The 22,439-nt window shown below is 42.2% G+C and overlaps 1 protein-coding gene across 6 annotated transcripts; it reads right to left on the bottom strand.

The window, feature by feature from the left end:
- Positions 1 to 6,409: 6,409 nt before the first annotated feature.
- ROPN1L (rhophilin associated tail protein 1 like) lies at positions 6,410 to 17,250 on the bottom strand. 6 transcript variants are annotated; one of them, XM_053250489.1, is made up of 6 exons: positions 17,130 to 17,250; positions 15,607 to 15,773; positions 13,728 to 13,851; positions 13,397 to 13,558; positions 7,942 to 8,117; positions 6,410 to 6,630 (listed from the first exon to the last, which is right to left on the bottom strand). In XM_053250489.1, the coding sequence occupies exons 2-6, from the start codon at positions 15,735 to 15,737 to the stop codon at positions 6,573 to 6,575; spliced, it is 651 nt and encodes a 216-aa protein (XP_053106464.1). In that variant the 5' UTR covers positions 15,738 to 15,773; positions 17,130 to 17,250; the 3' UTR covers positions 6,410 to 6,572. The 6 variants fall into 6 exon arrangements, with proteins under 6 accessions (XP_053106464.1, XP_053106462.1, XP_053106463.1 ...); XM_053250487.1 differs by lacking the exon at positions 17,130 to 17,250 and adding an exon at positions 16,412 to 16,566; XM_053250488.1 differs by lacking the exon at positions 17,130 to 17,250 and adding an exon at positions 16,337 to 16,435.
- Between the last annotated feature and the right edge of the window lie 5,189 nt (positions 17,251 to 22,439).

Below are 22,439 nucleotides of genomic sequence, written 5' to 3'. Positions count from 1 at the left end.
CCACCTCCAGAATCTTACCAAGAAAAGGAAGATTGGAGATCGGACAATAGGGATGTGCACGAACCGGTTTGGAGGCCATGTTGGAGGCCTCCAAACCGGTTCGGAAACGGACTGGTCCGGCGATCTGGCACCGAGGGGGGGTCTACCTTTAAGGGTGGGGGGTAGAACTTACCCCTCCCGCCGCTCTTCCCCCTCCGGCGCTGCGTTTAAAATTTAAGTTTTCAGGGCGGCAGCGTTCCTCCCTGCCGCCCCTGCCCCTGTCGTTGCCCAGAAGAAGGTGTACTAGAAGCACGCATGTGCGCGGCATGGCGTGCGTGTGACGTATGCGGTGCGCGCGCACACAGCGGTGACAGGCGCACGGGCATGCGTGCTTCTAGTACAGCTTCTTCCGGGCAGGGGCAGCAGGGAGGAACACTGCCGCCCCGAAAATTTCAACTTAAAACGCAGCGCCGGAGGGGGAAGAGCGGCGGGAGGGGTAAGTTCTACCCCCCCGCCCTTAAAGGTAGACCCCCCCCATGCCGGTCCGGACCATGCACATCCCTATCGGACAATAGTTATCCAGATTATCAGGGTCAAGAGAAGGCTTCTTCAGAAGAGGGTAGACCACCTCCTTAAGGGCTAATGGACCTTCTCGATGAGAGGAATTAACCATCTCCCAAAGCCAGCACAGAACATTCCCCTTCGCAGCCCTAATGAGCCAGGAGGGACAAGGGTACAGGCTAGAGGTTGCTGTGCCCACATTTGGCAAGAATCTTGTCCACATCATCAGCCTCAACAAACTCAAAGGTATCCGAGATAGTATCACAAGACCCAGCCTTGGGTAATTATGCTCTCAGTTTCATAAAATATAAACAGTCTGACTCTGACCATAAACAGAACATTTCAGCTCATAAGGAGTTGTGTATGAAACAAGACTAACTTGGAACTATTTGCATAGCAGCACCAAGTTGCTAAACAAGTCATTTAAGTTCCCCATACATACATTTTGCAAAAAGCCCCCCAAAATTCAAAATCATATCACAACAGATTCCTCTGTTCAAATCCGAGGAGCTCACTGACCAAGGTGCCAACACAATGGCTGTCAGAAAGGAACTGAGGAGAAAACGCTAGCCCACCCAAACTGGGGAAGTGCACCATGTGCAAGGGTGGGGCTAAGCGCTTCGAGGAGCTAGTCAATTCTGCCCGAATAGTCCTGCGCAGGTGCAGAACCCACTTTTATGAGTCCATTGGATCACGATCCAGATCCTGCGATTTCCAGCCAATTTGGTGGCATTCTGGGGCACAGTGTGGCTCAGGAGGAGCAGCAAAGCATGGAAGGGAGCTTCACCCCACATTTCCCCCAAATATTTGGCCAATTTTTGGCAAATTTTGATCATTTTCATGACAACCAGGAACCTAACCCCCATGAACCTATAGCCCCCAATGACTCAATAGTCAGGGTTTCCATACCCACGGTAGCAGCCAGGAACGGAACTCCCGAGAATATCGAGGCCCTCCTGTATTTCATTTCATCTGATATATTTTTTAAAATACTGACTGTCATACCATGCAAGGATACATCAGCTCATTAAAGTGGAATGCACTCAAGGTGCACAACTGTGCAAGTGGGCTTACTCTTCTGTAAAGTCATTTGGGCAATTGCACAGTTTGAATGCATGCAAAGTCACAGGACTGACATACCCTTGTGCAGTATGTCAGTTAGTACTCTCTTAACAGAGTCAGTTGCTACATGTGTGTGAGAGCCAGCCTTATGTCTTGTATAGCTTCAAATGGCTCATTACCTTGAGCTCTAGTCCTGACCATGGCTGAATGTCAAATTATTACATACTGTGTAGGGCTTAGTTCCCATGTGTAGCAATCGGCCCTCCCTTATGCTAAAGAGTGAACCAGAAGTGAACCCTGTCCTGACTGACTGCAGTAACCTTTGGGGATCAGCCACTCAGCACACGGTGCCCGGGACCTAGAGGGCCTGGTGGCAGGAAGTGAAGGCTGTCTTGGTTCTCAGAAGGAGCTAGGAGGGGGATGAGAGGACGGGTGGAAGGCTTAGTGAGGAGGAGCAATTGAGCTTTTGCTGCCTCATGGTCAAGAGCTAGCTTGAAGAAGTCTCTCATGGAAGGATATCTGCAGATCCTTGAGAGACAAGACAGCAAGAAGCTTGAAATCTCTCCTGGAGTTTGGGGTGAATATCAAAAGGGAAGGAAGCCAGGGCTTTTGAGCTTCTGAAGGGTCTAGCGAGGGAAGTTTGTTAATTAGCTTATGTTAGATTTCTTTCTTTTTGTGATATGCAAATCCTTACAAATGGTTTATTGTGTCTTTGTTTGTAATGTAACAAACTAAGAGAAACTGAGCCCTCTGTTCTTTATTTTCAACTAGGGCGTTGCAAAAGTCTCTGTAGACTCTCAAAGATGCTTTTTGTATGTTCTTACATTTGTGTTTCTTGCAACTGAAGAACCATGATTTTTAAAGTGTGCCGCCCCAATATTATCTGAGGGTACTTTTTGAAGTATTCTTGCAAGTACTGAGTGTTTCTGTTACCTGTAACTCAAAGCTGAGAGAGCCTCAGACTGAAGCAGTCTGTAGTATTTTGAATAAGGTTTTTCTCTTTTTTTCTTTGTATTTTACCTGCCTCTGAGCGGATTTCTAACTCAGGGAAAAGGGGTTTTTACTCTGGTGCAAACACATCTCAAGTGTGAAGCACCTTTAGTATTAATTGACAGCTTTACATCTAAATGGGAAATAGCTCTGAAAACGCAATTGCATCAACTGGGCACGTCCCAAGAAAATCTTAGAGGGAGGGGTTTAGATCAGGCAATATGTTTTGTTAGGCAACGACTATTGGACATAGATCTGCAGGAGGAGTGTGCTCGACTACCAAGAGGAATCTATATAGGCTCTCAAAACTTCAGCCACAAACCAGCTGGATATCTAGATCATATGTTTTTACCTACGTTTAGGAGAGCATTGACCCTTGTTCATTTGAATGCCCTTCCCTCTGCACTCCTAGACGGGAAATATAAACAAGTTCCATACACATTGTGTCGTTGCCCTTGTGGCTCAGGGGATATAGAGTCAGTTGTTCATGTTATTCTGTATTGTCAATTTTATAGGGATGCTCGTATTAAGTTTATTGCTCCTCTCTTAAAGAATCATCCTGGCCATATGAATCAATTTTACTTGGATTTTTTGCTGTCAAATTTTAAATCTGTTACTTCTATAAATGTGGCCAAGTTTTGTTTTGTTGCATCCAAACTTCACAGAGCTTGTATTAGCAATTTGAATATTTTGTAAATTATAAATGTATTATTTTAAATGTTAAGCTGGTCTAAGGACCATAATAAATTTACTACTACTCCTCCTCAAGTGTGAATGCTCAGCAACTCACTCTACCAAGTGTGTTCATCACATGTAGGCTGCACGTGGAAGGGAAGAAGTTTCCCTTCCACATGCAGGGAAATGTGGAAAGGATTTCCCTGGTTTCTGGACTTTTTCCTTAGAAAAGGGGAGGAGGGTCTCCCTGGACATTCACCCAAATCTGGGGGGGTGGGGAGGGGACCCTGTAATAATTAGGGTGTGGTGGCAGCAAATCAGCTACTGAGGAAGCAGTTTAAGTTTTAAAAAGGAACAGCCTTTGTTGAGCAAACATGGAGGGAATGATTCAGCATTTCTCTCCCCCCCCCCCCCCGCAATGGGCTTGCTCTGAGACAAAGGCTGGGCTTAAATCTGGTACACCATGAAAATGAGTTATGCAACCAGGCAGAAGACGAAAGTCCTATTGTATTAGTGTAATGACGTTGTTTGCAATATGAGAACCTGAAGTTGGTTATACTCCATTGTAACTTGCTGTAGGGGGGAAACATAACTCTAGGAGGGTGGAGTTAAAAAAATTGCTTGGATGTACCATCTCATCCAGGTCTCTGCAGGAAGAAAATTCTCACCTCAGCATTATTTCAAAAAGATACCCCTTAATACTTTCAATCAGATGCTTTGAAATGAACAGAGGAAAGCAGCAAGAATCAGAATTTAAATGTTTTCTAATGAGAGCAGCTCTCAAGAAAAGAGAGGGAGCTACAGCAATGTATATCCTTGAGTCTACCACATTGAAAGAGGAAAATAAAATGTAAACATTTGGTTCCATAAAAGTTGTGTACAAGAATTGTTGCAGCTCAAGCTTCCATCAGTCAGACCAGAATACACTTGATAACTCGCTCTAGACTATTTAACAGCAGCTTGAATACTAAGTCAAAGCCCAACTCGGTCTTGGGAGGCAGATTTAGCCTGCAATCTTATACACACAATGAATAAACCAAACTGAATGCCATGGGGCTGACTTATGAGTAAGCATGCATAGGATTGCACTGCCCTTTTTGACTAAAAGCCTTTAGGTTCATGTAGAACTGAATAATAGAAATCTGGCTGAACTAAGTGCAGCCTTATAACCACAGATGAGAGGCAGCAGCAGGAACAGAATGTAAGTACATACTGCTTTGTTCTTGGAGCAGTCTCCTGGATAAATCTTTGAGTCTTTCCTGGAGTCTTTCCTGGAAAAGTAAAAGACTCCAGGAGTTCTTTGCTCTTGTCCCAAAAGTTTTGTCTCAAATAATTGTTACTTCCATAATTAAAAGCTTGAACAACAGTTTCCCAAAAAATAGGCATGGCACATTTTTGGAATATGATATTTGGGTATTTGTACCCAAAAAAAGAAAGGGGGGGAAGTGGGGAGCTTGTTAGATGTAAGGAACTGAACCATTTTGAGAGGTAAAATAAGAACAGCATGTTTGAAATGTTCTTAAGCAGGGGGGCGGGAATCAAATGAGTAATCAAGTCATCTGGGAACCAATCCATAAACGTATGCACCCAGCAGGATAGTCTGCATGGTCAAGTGTTACAGTACTAAACTGGGGGTGGCGGGTCTGGATTTGGTCATGATCACACACACACACACACACACACACACACACACACACACACACGGGATGATCAACACTGTCAAAGCGAACAATGTTGGTAATGTGTTTAGTGTTGGATTGGTCATAATCTGGCAGTTGGACAGTATGGCCCAGAGTTCTGGCTATAACCTGCAGCCACAAGACTCATTCATGAAAAGAGAAAAACGCATTTTCACATTTGCTTCCCAACCTCAGTGTGTGGCAGCTGTGAAAAAGGCTAATTCCATGCTAGGAATCATTAGGAAGGGGATTGAAAATAAGAATGCTAATGTTATAATGCCCTTGTACAAATCTATGGTGCATCCACATCTGGAGTACTGTGTACAGTTTTGGTCACTTAAGAAGGATATTGTAGAACTAGAAAAGGTGCTAAAAGAGGGCAACCAAGATGATCAAGGGCCTGGAACACCTTTCTAATGAGGCTAGGCTACAGCCAAGGGCTCTTTACCTTGGAGAAGAGCCGACGAAGGGGAGACAGGATTGAGGTGTATAAATTATGTATGAGTGGACAGAGATAAATTTTTTGCCCTCTCTCACCACACTAGAACCAGGGGTCATCCCATGAAACTAAAGGTCAGGAAACGTAGGATTGACAAGAGGAAGTACTTTTTCACACAGCGCATAATTAACCTATTGAATTCTTTGCCATGGGATATGGTGTTGGCCACTAGCTTGGATGGCTTTAAAAGGGGCTTAGACAAATTCATGGAGGACAGGTCTATCAATGGCTACTAGTCTGGTGGCTGTGGGCCACCTCCAGCCTCAGAGGTATGATGCCTCTCACTACCACAGCAGGAGAGAATAATGCCCAATCTCTCGACCACTATGTAATATGCAGGATGTGGTATGCAGAGTATACCATGCACCCATTTTTCTTCTCCTGATGTCCCCATCCCAACCTCATGGAGCATGCTAATATCTCCCCCCACCCATCTCTCTACCCTCCCAACAATCATCCCACCCCTCTCCCCACCTCCTTCTCCCCTTGCCTTGCAGTGGCATGGGGTAGGTCAAGAGCAGAAGGAATCTCACTGAAATGCATTAGCAGACTGGCCATGAGTAATACATTCATCTCACCACATGGGTACATTTGGTCATGACATCCAAACAATTAAAGGTCTCTACCAGCTGATGAATCTATTGAATAATTAATAAATCACCTTTGCTGATCCATCGCCTGGGGCAACCACTTTACTGTATCCATTAGAGGGTTGGCCATGAGTAATATATACATCTCACTGGATGGCTAAACTTGGCCATGGCATCTAAACAATTCAAGAGGTTCACTAGATCAGGGATTCTCAACCTTGGGTCCCCAGATGTTACTGGACTTCAGCTCCCATAATCCCCAGCCCCAATGGCCTTTGGTTGGAGATTATGGGAGTTGAAGTATCTACCCACACACCTCTCTGAGAAACTAGCCACCAGATTCCCACAAAGTAACAAGTTCTGACTGTAAGAAACCAGTTATTAAGGCTTTACTGCCTGAATTCTTATAAGCATTTCATGAACATAAAAGCACACTGTACATCATTACATAAACATCTATTTTGTGTTGTATAATACTATACATTTCAGTATTAAGTTCTGTTATGCATTAAATGTGTCAATCTTGTCCAGCTTGTCTTATACCTTTTTTGCTATGCTGAAGTCTGCAATTCCAACCATATATTCCTTACGTGACCTAAATTATAAGAACATATATTACTTTTAGTTATTAATGATCAAAATAGCATTATTTCAGTTTATCTGCCATTAATTAGTTTATTTGACATTAATTAGTACCTTCTTTCCCACATGATTGGAGTTCTTGTGTGAAAGCACTTGCATGGGAGGTGGGAGCTGTTTCCCTCAATATTTTCAAAGATATTTATAGCAATTTTTCTATCCTACTAAGTAGACCCAAAAATCTCTGTGGATTTTGGCTGAAATTATCTGTTTAAGGCAGATACAGCAATGGGCTAGATACCAAAGACTAAGACTTCAATCCTAAAACCTTTGAAGCTGAAGTTGGTAAAATGTTTGTATCATGTGCTTCAACTGTTAACAAGGTAGCTGATATAGGTTATAAAGGGGTAAGTTGTCTGGAAAATAATGGATTCCAGCTCATGAAATGTGTATATGTGGGGTGGGTGGTACAGCATAACTACACCCCTTCCCATTATACATTATTATTATTATTATTACATTTATATCCCGCTCTTCCTCCAAGGAGCCCAGAGCGGTGTACTACATACTTGAGTTTCTCTTTCACAACATCCCTGTGAAGTAGGTTAGGCTGAGAGAGAAGTGACTGGCCCAGAGTCACCCAGCTAGCTTCATGGCTGAATGGGGATTTGAACTCGGGTCTCCCCGGTCCTAGTCCAGCACTCTAACCACTACACCACGCTGGCTCTCTAGTCATACATCCAGTTATACATGGACTGGATATCTCAGCATTGCACTTGAATAAAGAATTAAATGACTATTCTGCATTGTTATGGTGCAGATACTGTATAACATTTCCCTCAACCATGGTTAAGAGCACAGGAGGAAGCTCCTGCTCTTCCACATTAATGTTCCCCTTACTTCATTTTTCAGCATCAACTATGGTGTAGCATAACACTTGCACTAATGCTAACTATGGCTGCTTTGAACTGGAGCTTGTAATTATGGTTCAAATCTGATTTGCAAACCCTGATTAATAATAATAATAATAATAATGATGATGATGATAAAGTAGTACACTGAAATAAAGTGTAAGAAGCAACTACATGGGAAACTGTTGAGGGAATTCAGCCTGCTTTTGAGGATTGTAAAAGGAATCTTTCAAATCAGATGTAAAAGCAAGGCATTATTCATTTGTTTGTGAAAATTATAACTTCATGAGAACAAGTAAACTTGAAAAAGAGATATTGTTCTATTAAAATGTTCTATTTAAAAATCCCTTTCAAGTATGTATGATCCCATGGCAGAGTTGGATTATATTGTAACCATACATCCAATTAATACTTACACTTGTTCCTTAAGAGCTTTAAGATAAGATTCCACTGCTTCCTCTGTTATTTCTTCATCTAAGCCAGCCAGGTAGGTGTAGAGAAATGCAAATGTATCATATGGAATACGAGCTGCTGCACCTTGAGGATCATTTGTTAGAATTTCACAGGCATGTTTCATAGAACTGAGTAAGGACTAAGATGGAGCCAAAAAATGCAAAATAAATTAAAAAATAAAAATCATAGATTAGCATCTAATTTTAGCTATTAACAGTTTACAGTATATTACAACACAAGACAGATTATGATATTCCCTGTTAGAACAGCTAATGCTATACTTATTTATTTAGATTTATAGCCTGCCCCAATCTGAATGGATCCATATTAGCCAGGTAAGTACATCTGAATCACCAGGACAACAACTAAGCATGAAAAAGCATTACAGACATCTTATTTATTTATCAAATTTGTATACCACCCTGAACTTTCATCTCTGGGCAGTTTATAAAACAAGTTTAAACACAATTTAAAACCACAGACAAATTTAAAAGGTTGGGTGAAAAGATAAGTCTTTAGGTACTTTTTAAAACTACAGATGGAGGTAGCTGTTGTTCTGGGGCATTCTGGGAAAAACAATGTGAATATTTGTGTGTGACATACAGTTGCATGTGTTTGCTTATGTTGTGCTATATGTGTGTTTGCACATGTTTGATCTGACATGCTACTTATTTTCATATTTCTGTGGTGCCTAGAGATGCACATATCAGGCAGTATAGAAATATGAAAAATAAATAATGTTTGCATGCAATATGTTGCTACGTTTGTGATAAGCTGTTGCATGTGTTTGTGTGATATTCAGCTGCATGAGTTGCTGTGTATGTGATATGTGTGTATTTTTGCATGTGACATGCTAGTTTGAGTGATGTGCTACTTACTGTGGGTTCATGATGTGCTGATGAGTGTGTGAGTGTGAAGCGTTGCTGTGTGTGCCTTGAGATGCTTCTTTGTGGGTCTGCATGTGAAGCATTGCTGCATGTATTTACGTTTGACTTGCAGTCTCTGGCTTGGCTCACGTCTAACAGTCTGCTCTGCATCCTTTTGAGATCTCTACCAGATTCACTTGATTTGCAGCTGTAAATGTGGACCTATATTACAGGGTTTTCACAAGGCCCTTTGTCTCTGCTTTAACACCCACTCCCCTTAGGGCAATATGGGGATGCCAACAATGGACTAGACTGCATGCCCAGTACATTTTTTGAACCACTGAATGAATTATGAAGTTAATAAAATAAGAATAATATGGGGATGAGGATAAAAATGCCTAGCTTACAGGGTTGATACAAATATTACTGAGCCAATATGTGCAATGCTTTCAACATCTTAAAATGCAGTATACTGTAAATGCTAAGTATTATACAGCCAGAGAGAAGCTAAATGTTGCCAATCTTTCCCACTGCCACCCCCTAGGGTTCAGATAATTCAGTGAATTTCCTTTCCAAAAAACAAGGGAATTCTAGGATCAAATCACCTTCCATTTAACAGAAATTTTAAGGTACAGTACTTACAAATTCATTAATGCACTAAGAAGCCTAGAAATTGTATGCTGAGGCACATGCTTTAACTTTCATACCATGTAAGCAATACACAGATTTTACAATCTCACATTCCGTACTTACAATTTCTCCATATTTACTCTTGATCTTTCAGCCATGATCCTTTCCCCGTGTAGGCTGAAGCAACACTAAGCTCAAAACAGTACGGAAGCAGTGACCCCATACCTAACTGCACACTCTCTGCTTTTCCTTTATACCCTCATTTGGGTTAGAAATAATGGCATGCATTTGTAGTAATGGAGGATATATGGCAAGTGGACAGCACTGAAGAAAAAAAGGCATAAGACTGGGGCGCACAGTGATTGGGGTTAACGTATGTGTCATCATGACTTCATGAGGTAATACACAGGCACCACTTTCCATCTTCTATATGATGTCCAATGGAGATGCTGTGTGGATTACTGCCCCCTCAGGTAAGGACTTGCCTAACTACTGAACAAAAACATAAAAAGTGGGCAACCTTTGGTAACAGGTGAATATTTATTCTCCACAGAAATGAATGATACTGATATAGGCCACCATTAAATTGGATCTGCTTGAAAAATTTGACCAGCCAAACAAATGGGGTCGGGGAGGTGAAGAAGGAAGAGACAGCTAGGTGAAGAAGTCAGCATCTCCATCTGTTGCTGCAAGTTACACGGAAAAGTGCCCCTCACTCCTCACACAGAACCACCAACTGCCCTTGAGTGGGAGGAGGAAGAGAAATAATCTCTTGTTTGACTGTAAACTGTAAACATGTTTTTACTGATGTTGTAAATTGACTTAGGGCCTATGAATGAAAGGCAGTATACTTAGCCTTTCAGCCATTTTCTTCCCTTAGCCAGTTTGGGAAGAGAAACTCTGGCTGCATTCCAGACAAAAGGTCATTCTGGCCAGGCCTTAGGTGCCTGTCAAGTCATTTGCAAATGACTGCAAGGGACTGAAGGAGATGCCATTCTTTGATTGCATGATTAGAGCACAAGCAGAGAGAGATACAGAACAGACCCAATTAAAGTTGAAAAGAGACAACAGGAAAGGAATTCAAGCCCTCTATAGAGGGCTTTTGATAAGCTCACTAACGTTTTTACCCGCTTTCCTCCTTCCTGTTATCAAAGTTAAGTAAGTATATGCCAGAATGCATGATGTGCCCTCCTCCAAAAAACCTATTCAGGTGATGATTACTTCAGCAATCACCCTTTTCATAAAGGTTCCTTTTTCTACAGGAGTACACTCACTGGGATCCACCCAACATAACTTAATCAATAACCAATATTCATGCCTTATCAGGAACAGAAACCCTTGAGTTAGACAATTTCTGAAGGAGATCATCTACCAGTCTCCTCTAGCCTTCAGTTAAAGCCTCCAGGTATGTTTTTGCTTATAAAAACTCCCCTCAAATGTGGGATCACACTTTTCCTCTTGCAACTGCCATCACGCTTTTGCAATCCTGCACTCTGCCTGGGGCACCCTTGCATTTACTCCTGACCTTTGGACTCTGCATGCCACGTTGCACAGGTGTACCCAAGGAGGTTGCTTTTATGCTTGAGTTCCCTGGAGATAAGGATTCCCCCAGATAGATTCAGGTAGCTATAAAACATGCCTTTGCTCTCTCTTTTTTCACCCCAAGCCTCTATCCCCCTTTCTAGTACAGCAATTTGGTAACATGCCTAACCAACTACTTTTTCATTTCCTATACCCCCTATTAGCCCTCAATAAAACAACTCTTTGCTTCTCAAAGTCACATCTTCATCTATCTATCTAATTCTCTAAGGCGCACCAATGACTAATCCCATGCATGGCAGCTCTCGCGAGATTTCCTGGCAGGGCAGAACAGAACAGCACAGCAGAGAGAGCCTCTCCCCGAGCCAGCCTGCCAAGGAGGGAGGGAGGTCGAGGAAGAGGCACCACTGCAAGCCGGCAGGAAAGTGCACATTGGCTCCAACTGCCCGCCTCCTCGTGAGGAGGACAGCCGAGCAGGCGGCAGCACAGGTGGCAAAACCGGGGCTGAAGGGATGGGAGCGAGAACGAATTGGCTGAAGGGATGCCAGCGGGGGAGAGGGGAATGAACTGGCCGAAGGGATGGGGATAAAATGAAGGCGGGGCAGGGAGCCGGATCGGTTGCGGGGCGGCGGGGGACAGGAAGTACTAGGGGCATAGATGCTCTGTGCCAGATGAGCTAGTTCTCTTTATTCCCCTTCCAGTGCATCAATGCCATGCCACAAAGTCACAGGACTTGAGTATTTTCTTGCTGTACACCCATTTGATGATAATTTCCTCTACTTTAAGCAATGCATAGATACTGACGGTGGCAGTCAACACATGTCCAGCAGACCCTGGTAACATCCTTCACTTGTAAATAAACATAGGATTGGCCTTTGTAACAGGTTAGGCTGGTTCAGACATAATGCAGACCCATGACCTATTTCAGCTAGTTGTGATCAAGTTTGTATGTCTGAATTCATGTCAGTTAACAAACCATAATTTACTCTGGGCTGACAAACCACAATCTGAATGCATGGTATGGAGTTGGTTTGCAAAGCACAGTCAGTAGTAGCAGGGATTTAGTATCATATCTGAATTCAAAAATAAATGATAAACCATTTGTGTAGCTATTACTCCAAATCAGAGGCTGCTGCATCATGGCAGCAGAAGCCGCTGTAGCCATGATGCAGACCTCTTGACTGCAGGAAGCTGAATCTTGAGCAGATGGGAAAAACTGTAAACAAGCAGGTCTAAATTATAGTTTGCCCATTGTATATCTAGAAGTTCAACCCATGGTTTGGGTTCTTAATTATGGTTAGCAAAAACATGGATTTGCATTATAACTGAATTCAGCTGTTGGCTTTGTTTCACACTGATTAAATTGTTATGGCAGTGTCATGACTATGTCCCATAGAAATTAATAGACATTAAGTTAGTCATAACTAAATTGTCTCATTTATTTCAGTTGCACTTATTCATGACTAATTTAATCTGGATTCTGTCATTAGAATTTACAAGCAGAGCACAGTAAATCTGCAAATCTGATGTTCTGATAAGCTTGATCACTAACAATGTTTTTACTTTTAGTTAAATATGCACAAAATAGCACTCTGTAGTCTTAAGATAAGCTTTATAAGAGGTTGGCTGTCAGAATTAGAGATTTAGAATTTACAACCATATGAGACCAAGTTGTCAACAAAGATGCACAACACTGTGGTCTGAAGAAGGAAACTATTCCAAGAGGCTGGTTGCCAGAAATAAGAGGTCAGAATTTAAAAGCTTATATCTTCTTGAACATAGCACTAACCCCAGCTTCATTGTTTTTCCAACGTACTTACAGAAGACAGACCAAGATAAAGTGTGGGTGTATGGAGGTTACGTTGTGAGGGCAATATGTGAAGTTACAGAATTTGTTAACTGCTTATTATAAAGGCACTTAATTATTATAAAAGTTAAGACAGATGTCTTCACTTAAAATGTCCACCTTTTGAACTGCATGCTGTTGAAAACGGTTAATTTTATTCCTCACTCTCTATCTGGCTAAAATTAAAACAGACACAAATATTAACAAGGGCACACATGTTGCATAGTCATGTACTGCCATAAAGGAGTTGCATCCCTGTGCAAAAAGGCTGTCCCAAGCTCAGCTGGCTTCTTGTCAAGCAGCAGGATGAGCACAGAACAAGGGTAGAAGCACTTTTTGCTGATCCCCCCTGACTCCATTAGTGCTCTTTGCTGTCCAGAAAAATGTCCCTCACTGTGCAGGGATGTAGCTCCTTTATGGCAGCGGATGGCTATGCAACATGAGCCACCAATATTTAGCATTCATGCCATCTGATATTCAGTTTCAATGTGTGACAACTGAATTCTGTGTAGCACAGACTTTGACAAGTCTACATACCCCACCAAGAGCACTACATGCAAGTGCAAAAAATTTCATCCACTCCACTCCATCTGCAAAGGAATCCAGTCGAAGAAGGTTGTGCAGCTGTTGCACTGGTAAGCACAAGTTCTTCCACTTTCTTTGGAGTTCTGGTATATCCACAATTTTCTTTTCAGATAGCTTAAAAAAATGTTGATTATTAGTGAAACACAGGAAAGCAGCAGATTAGCTCATCTCTTTAAAAACATTCATTTTATTTGGCTGAACAATTTTTAAAAATCCATATAGAGAAGTTTCAACGGTTTTTGAAAAATTCTAAAGACATTGCACAGGAATACCAAAGACATACCTGTTTATGCAAAATTTTAAGGAGCCCTGGTGTCAGACCAGTATCATTTTTCTGTGTGGCTACTGGTATTTCAACTCGTTCCTTCACAGGAAGAGGCTCTCCTCTTGAGAGTGCATAGAAATAGCTATAGTAGCACAAATACAAACATATTATTGTGGTTAAAAACAGGTAAGAGAGATGAAGCTTTTCAAAATCAGTACATGAATGTAAGGCACAAACTACGGTACATGTTACACACAAATGTGCACAAAAGTAGCACGACTCTTTCAGTGAGGAAAAGCTCTTCCCCAAGGGGCTGATTGGGCACAGAGAGGTAATAGTGGGGACATGTGCTTCTTTTCCCACCCAAAATTATCCCTAAATAGTCCCCCCCCCCCCCGGATTTTAAATGCAGGGAAATAGATGTTTAAAAGCCCATAAGGTGGGAAGCCTCGAGAAGGAAAGCAGGGAAACTGTTAATTAGAGCTGAGCACTCACCCCCATTATTTTTCTGCTCTCAATCAATCAACCCCCTAGGGAGGGTCAGTTCCTCACTTAAGAGACTGTTGAGCTACAATTATATGCAAATTCACATAAATGCTTTGGAATGTCACTGTAGTCAGCTCATTGTGTAGACTCATACACTTTTGCTGTCCATTTCTTTAAAGGCAAATTTTATTATTATTTTGTTTATAAGTGAGTAAGGTTCATGACATAGTTACAAACACATATGCAAATATCCAATTTCCTTAGTAGGCTAAGGCCAAAGGCTGCATGCAATGCACCTAAAAATATGCAGCATCTTTAAAGAGGAGGAAGATTTCGAGACCTGCATCATATTTCCTATTTTGCCATGATTTCTTATTTGACCTACAGAAACCACTCCCTCTCAGACAATGGATGGTACACATACACATAATGTCAAAGAGATGCTTGAGCTTTTCAGTTGTATGTAATTGAAAGTGACAGAGAAAATCTTCCAGAAGTTTTAATTCCTAGAATATTACCAGGAAAATCTACACAGTTAGAACCGAATTTGGATAAAAATATATAGAAAAGTACTATACTGTATGTGTGTGTGTGTGTGTGTGTGTGTGTGTGTGTGTGTGTGTGTATATATATATATAACATGAACATCAAAAAATGGCAGTGGGCATGATCCAGCTAAAGTTTGGCACTGCAATCTAGTTATTTTTAATTTGAGAGATTTAGATGCTTAACTTTCCCATTAAAAAATAAATGGGACTTAAAGATGCCTAACTTTGGCAGGATTGTGCATTATGTTTTAATATGTTGATTGGATATTATTATCATGTGTATAGTTTCTGTAATGCTAAGGAAATACTGCAATGAAAATAGTTAATATAATAAGCTTTTAAAGGCAGGGAAAGTCATTCCCGGACGTGCTGCGAACGTGGCATTGTCCAGATTTTGCTCGTAAACAGGGCCACGCAGCCCCGTTTATGACTTAAACCAGCGCCATGTTCGCAACATGGCCAGGAGTGACTCTCCCTGCTTTTAAATGGCAGGGAGAGCCACTCTGGCCACTATGCGAACACAGCGCTGGTCAGACTTAGTTCACAAATGGGGCTGCACAGCCCTGTTTGTGAGCTAAGCTACACCCCGTGTCTGAGATGCGGGGGGGGCGTGGCTTAACTACATGCCCTGTGTCTGATGTCAGACACTTACATCAGGCACAGGGTGTGGAGCTAGGGGACCACGGTGGCGGGCTGAACTCGGGCCGCCAATTGTCTCCCTCCACCCCTGTTAAAAAGGACTTAATTTACATTAACTGGCCCTAACTATGTACACTAATAATGATCTGTTAAGGATGCAGGCTAAACAAGAGAGATTCTTACGATTTCTGGGATAGGGCCGCTGGCTCTGGCTTTCTACTCACCCATAGGACCACTGGAGTACATCACGTGGTTGGGTCCGAATAGCAGCCTTGGTAAATTGTTTCATAATATCTGGCAGTTCAGGGGGAACATGGATCTGTTGTGCACAGAACATAACATCTGGAACAGGCATGATTCTTCTAGGTCCAAAAGCTAAAACCTAAAAGAACTAAAAGAAACATTATTTCTAAATTAAAATACTTTATTACATTTGCATACAAATCATTTGAAATTAGACAAGCTTTCATGTACCTTGAATATCTACAAAATTTTGAGTAAGATTTGTCTCTCACTTTTCCTCCAGGGAGCTCAAGACAATAGACATGTGTTTATCTCATTTTTAGCCTCACAATAACCCTGGTGAGTTAGGCAGAGAGAGTGATTTTCCCCAAGGCAAACCCATAAGCTCCACAGACAAGTGTGGGTCCAAACACAGCATCTTATCCACGACATCGCATTTGCCTGTGCATTATACAAAGCTGAGGAGGTATTGTTCAATAGCTGTCCAGAAAAGTCAGGGCTGATATGTTACATTTGCAAAAAATAAAAATACACACATTTGGTGGGTTGTTGTGAGGCTAAAACAGGACAGGGGGTAGTATATAGCTGCACACCTTGGAGAAAGAGTGGGATAAATATATTAATCATCTACCATGGCCCACCACTACCGATCCACCCCACCCCCGGTTGCAATAACCTCGCCCACTTCCTCAAGCACCGGTTATTGTGTACCAACAACAAGTCGTTGTTAAAAGGGGAAACGCAGGAGAGTCCTGCAGGCGGAGGCATTTCCTCGCCTTGCCTCACCCCTTTGCGCCGTCTTGCAAGGAGTGACCCGATAAAGTCACAAGTGCCCAAGACCGATAACAACGACGGCTGAGTTTCTATGACAACGCGCGTGTGCCACACTGTCTCATAGCAACCGCGAGAGCCATAGAGATAGGGAAGAAAGACTAAAGCGACATGCAGTCTGATTCACTGGATAGCCGTTCTTGGTCATTACTGGGATCTCTTAACGTAGACTTATAAGTGGTAGACTGACATATATCCACTTTTCAACTTTAGTAGACCTTTTCTCTCTCGGGATAGAAGTGAGAGCGGCCCATTTACATACATGAATGAGGAAATGCAGAATACTGTTGGTTAGGCAGCAGGTATTCCCCGCAAAAACAAAATATAATCTTAAGCAAATGAATTCCTGCTTTTCCCAACTCAGCTCTTTAAAGCAATTGATCTTTGCTACTGGGGTGTTTTGTGTGGAGGATTTTGGGCTGGGAATCCAAATCAGTCTAACTAGTATCACCTCTAACCGGCAATATCATACTTGCCAACATTTCAGAATGAGAAATTGGGACAATACACAAAACATGTTTACTCCCCTGCCCCATAGGCATTAATGCACACAGTTTTTTTAAACACACCTGCCTGCCTGCCACCCCACCCCCCACAGGCATTCTGTGCATAGCTAGTAGATGGCAACAAGCCAAAGCAACCACCGGATTTCAGAAGCTAAGAAGGGTCAGACCTGATTTTTACTTGGATGGGAGACTGTGGTGATTGGCTAGTAGACGCTGTCAGTCAAGAGGAAGTTTAAATTAGGAACTTAATTCCTAAGAGAGTGAATAGAATGGTGCAAACAGGTGGCTGTAAAATTCAGTTGGAGTTAACTGACAGGTTCAGATAGGGATGGTTAGGGCTAGCGATAGGATCTCTGCTTAGGATCTCTAGGGCAGGACCAAGGGTGGAATTGGGAGGTTGGTGAGTAGGTTTTACACACCACGCATGACCTCTGAAGAGCAAGCTTGGCTATCAAATGTAAATGCTGGGAGCATACGGTTGATTACACAGGATATCTAGCCAGGAGGGTTGTATCCCAGTAAAGGTGTTGAAAATCTAAAGAAGCTTGTTTCTAAACAGTCACCTTAGTAACTTGAAATTAAAGCCTTTGTTGATGTATTGACACAATCTTATATAAGAACCTGAGACTGAATACAAGTCTGAAATATAAGAGGTGGTGTATAGACTTGCCAGTTCCAAGGTTGTTACTTTGTCTCCGGAAAGCATTCCGCGTTTGACCCTACATTATAGTGAATAAGAAACCACTAAAACGATTTGTACAAGAATAAAGTTATTTTCTTTGGTTTGGAATTTTAGAACTGTTTCAACTGTGTCTACTTACTTCTCACAATGTTACCACTCTTAGTGTACCAAACTTAGTGTTATAAACCCAAATGAGGATTTACCTGTAATTTGGTGGTGGCAGCATAATAAAGGGTTTAAAAACAAATCAAAGGATCATAAACATATTGTTTATTTTGACAGTTATATATTCAAAACACTAATCTCCCAGTCCCCACTTCGGGTCCTGACAGAGACCATCTGAGAATTTCAGGTGCTGCTGACTTGTAGATTCCTGCACTGGCCATGGGGCTGGACATGATGATCTCTGTGCTCCCTTCCAAACCATGAAATTATATTATTCTATCTCTAAAGGGGTAGACCCGAGTTCAAATCCCCATTGAGCCATGAAACTAGCTGGGTGACTCTGGGCCAGTCACTTCTCTCTCAGCCTAACCTACTTCACAGGGTTGTTGTGAAAGAGAAACTCAAGTATGTAGTATACTGCTCTGGGCTCCTTGGAGGAAGAGCGGGATATAAATGTAATAATAATAATAAACAAGACATCTAAAGAATGGGACCGAAGCAGTAACTGTAAGTATAGTCATTTTATAAGCCCAAACAAAAAATACATCCAAATAATGAGTGACAGCTAATTAGGGCTTGAGCACAGCTTGTCACTGACCAGTCCAACTTAAGAAAGAGCTTATTCCTTTGCCTGTAAGTTGTTATATGCAATAAATTTTGCTCTCTGGATTAGGTCAGTGGTTGGCAACCAATCAGTACAGCTGCAGTTCTTGACAATATTAATTTTAGATGTCTTCCCTGAAGTAGATAAGATCAATCCAGATCAACATTTACAACAGTAGCACAAGCAACGATGACTTCAAAGCACCGTTGCTTAAAAAAGGGAGTAACTCTGACACCAGTTCTTGCATGTCCGCTGCAGAGATGCTAAAGAATACAGATCCAAGATTTCAAATAACCAATACAGATTGTTCTTGGGACAAGTGACAGTGTTATAAGCTGCTCCCCTAACAAGGACAGGTGGGCTCAAGAAGAACAGGCCAGGAGTTAAGGCCTGATGCCAAAAAGTCTGTGCTTTTCCAGTGCCAGGTATAGTCAGTCTCTAACTCCACCCGATACAATGTTTGAAACCAGATCCAGAGTAGTCCCATGACTGTCATGATGAGCGAAATGTGGAAGCAGTTGAACCTGCAGAAAGCAGGACTTAGACTTAAAAACAGCAACAACAGGGGCAGCTTGATGTGTTTGACAGTGATGAAATAGATACTAGCGAAGAAGTGGGATCAAGTGACAAGACTACAACTCACCCACCCAGACATTATAATTTAACTGGTGACACTGAATCCTTTAATTTATACACACACACACACACGTATGTACACACACATATATACACATACACATACACAAACACCAGCTGAAAATGATAAGGATTAAGGTCAGGCATTGTGATGATAAACTTTCAGAAGGTATATATAATGTGTAACATACCAGGCCCAGCAGAAAAGCCCAAACCAGTACAATTTACTTTGTCAAGCATTTAAAACATGCTAATGTGCAGATATTGCCAGCACAAATACCTCTACATGGCTTGGTTAGATGGGCTTTAAAATAAACGGCCAGATGACAATATTGTTTTTTGAGCAGAGCTTGTCACTGACCAGTCCAACTTAAGAAAGAGCTCTTTTCCTTGTCTGCAAGTTTTTATGTAGCAGATTTTGCATTCTGGATAAGGCCAGTGGTTGGCGACCAATCATTACAGCTGCAGTTCTTGAAAAGATTGATTTTAGATGTCATCACTGCACAGAGTCTTTTTTATACCCGTTTATTCTGCATACACTCTGGTTGAAGCATGCCCTTCTGCTGACTTTCCAAAGAAGCTTTGAACCTCATCTGTATTCTTCTTAAGCAGGCTAAAAATGCCTCCACAGAAAGCATTACAGTGTGAAATGAGTAACAGATACTTTGCAAACTGAGAGAGGGATTGAAACCATGCTTGTCCAGTTGGTGGATCTTGTCCTTTGGATAGATGATGCCAAAACTAATCAATCCTGACTTCCTCTGGAACCATGGCAGGTAACTCTGTGAAACACTGGTACTGCATTAACTCCATACATATAGCATGTTATCTCTTCTGTGGTAATACATTAGGGAATTCTTCCAAAAGGGTCTCTAACAGTTAATAACTCAGATTTTATCCCTCTATAGGATCCAGCACAACTGCTGCCTTCAGTACTGGGTCATTAAATGGGATTTTTCTTCTTCTTCATATACAGCACCGTGTTCTGATAAAATTTCCTAGCCTTGGCAAGGAACCTGGCAGTTTCAGGTGATCCATCAAAGTCCTTCTTTTTGATCAGAGGTGATGCAGCAAAACCTATAAGCAAGTGTTGGTCTGATCTCTGAAAATCTTTTGTGGTGGTATCAAGAGCCAATACATCATTTTTGTGCTCAAGTATGACCACTGGTTTAATGAGATATCCTAGAAAGTCTACATATAATTTCATAATGGCAGGATGTAGCTTGCAGATCATTGGTTCCCCACATTGAAGCAATGCATTGAAATTCTCAAAGTGAGGTGTAATGGCATGCAGAAACAGAATGTACAGTTTACAGATTGGACTCTTTAATATACTTGTTAGTCTACTTTCTCAGGTTCCTCTTGTTTTGTAGTGTTTGGATGGAGTGGGCTCATTATCATCACTGAAACTGTCACTCACAGCAAATGGCAAATGAAGTTGCAGTACAACCCCCCTGGAAAAGTAGGTTTGCCTTCATTGCCTTGACTGTCACTGGGTTGTGGATTGGACCAAGCGCTCATCAGTGCTTTAGAGCAGGGATTCTCAACTTTGGGTTCCCAGATGTTATTGGACTTCAACTCCCATAATCCCCAACTAAAGGCCACTAGGGCTGGGGATTATGGGAGTTGAAGTCCAATAACAGCTGGAGACCCAACGTTGAGAATCTCTGCTTTAGAGGACTTTAAGCTTGACTTTCTGCATTTGTCACTATATGCAGTTTTACATCATGAACCTCTGTAAAGAACTGACCTAGCCAACTCATGTGAGAGGAGTTATTGCTGAGTCACCCCTCCCTGTTACCTGGCAAGCTGACTGGGTTTAAACGTTATTAAAAAGAAAAGAAGAATCTCTGGTAGATTGTCTTGCTACCACCAAGTGCTCCTTGGTTAACAGAGTTCCTCGGATGGTAATAGGAACGCTACTCTATAGGGATTATATTGAAAATATGTACTGGAGAAATTGCTCTGAAAAGCAGCCTGTGCTCTGAAATCAGACCCTGTTCTGTAGAGATTATAATATAAACTGGATAGATTTATTTTATTGTTCAATTTTTATGCTGTCTATCATAAAGCATCCCAGATGATTTACAAACATGTAAATACAATAAAATTACATTGAAATAACATATAAAACTTTAAAATCAGTTAAATAATAAAAACCATAACACCAAAAAACAACTACCATTAAAAAGACAACAGAAACAGGAGAGTTGAGACACCTGGCAGCCCGTAAGGGGTAAAAGCCTATAAATAGCTCTGAAAAGCTAAGTCTCCCCTCTCTCAAATGAAATCTGTCCCTGTTCTGTAGGGATTATAATATAAACTGGAGAAATAGCTCTGAAAAACAAAGGCTGTGCTCTCTCAAATGAAATCAGACCCTATTCTGCAGGGAATATAACTTGGATAAATTGCTCTGAAAAGCAAAGTCAGCACTCCCTCAGAACAAATCAGACTCTTCCACGGAGATTATATAAACTGATGATTAAATGTTTTGAAAAGCAGTCAGCTCTCTCAGAATCAGACCCGTCTCTCTGCAAATTTGTGCACTCTTAAACACCGCACCTCATGGCCAGATGCTTATATATCCAGCCACCCACTCCCCCATCCTTGGAACCAGGGGAGGATCCCCTAGGAGGATGCGGGGCCTCCCTGCCTTGGCCACTGCTGATCCCACACAGCACACATGGCGGCCAGGCTGGCTGCTGCACCACTGGGAGCCGAGGCAGGGGCTTGGGCAGCCTCGCTGAGAGGAGCAGGCTGCTCGCTGCTTACTGGCCACCAGCGCTCCCTCTCCAGACACACACATGGTGGCAGCAAGGCCGCAGCAGCACCGCCACCACATGGCCTGAGGCGATCACACCAGGCGATCACACCCTGAGGACAGGACTGCTTAGAACTTTGATGGAGGAGACTTGATGGTCTGCCTGTACTGGGAGAGGCTCCTCCTCCCTCCTCAGGCCGTGGACCTCGTTGCAACTCTCGCAAGGATCCAAAGTCTTGCAAGAATCCAAACCCCTGCGAGACTTCTGACAAGATCCATGGCTACCTGCATCCCAAAGTCTGCAACAGCAGCCGTGAAGCGGTCCAGAGACTGGGGTGGGGTGGGGGGGACCATTGGGAACTGTGATTCTGCAATGCATGATTCCGAGCCTGGAAACGTGGTGGGAATTTGTAGCTGTCCCATGTAAATCAGGACAGTTGGCAGATATGCAATATTGAGAGTTACACTGCAAGGCTGCTGTAAACCTGACTTGTAACCTATACAATAATAAACGCTAGACTATACGACAGGGTTGTGGTATGCTGCTCAACTCAATCTTGTGGTCGAGCTTGTAATATAGGGATTATGTGCTGTATTTGCATTGGCAAGCAAGTAGCAATAATGGGGGT

The sequence above is a fragment of the Hemicordylus capensis genome, chromosome 4 (genome assembly GCF_027244095.1).
Source record: "Hemicordylus capensis ecotype Gifberg chromosome 4, rHemCap1.1.pri, whole genome shotgun sequence".
Lineage (NCBI taxonomy): Eukaryota > Metazoa > Chordata > Lepidosauria > Squamata > Cordylidae > Hemicordylus > Hemicordylus capensis.
Note: the sequence above shows the minus strand (reverse complement) of the source record. Positions and strands in the feature narration are given on the sequence as shown.

Bases quoted from the DNA above. Each gene is read 5' to 3' on its own strand.
- ROPN1L (XM_053250489.1), bottom strand. From the start codon at position 15,737: ATGCCTGTTCCAGATGTTATGTTCTGTGCACAACAGATCCATGTTCCC. The intron at 8,118-13,396 runs GTATGTAGACTT...GCTCCATCTTAG, and splicing joins CATGTAGTGCTCTTGGTGGG to TCCTTACTCAGTTCTATGAA. The intron at 6,631-7,941 runs GTAAGTATTAAT...CTTATAATTTAG, and splicing joins AAAGCTCTTAAGGAACAAGT to GTCACGTAAGGAATATATGG.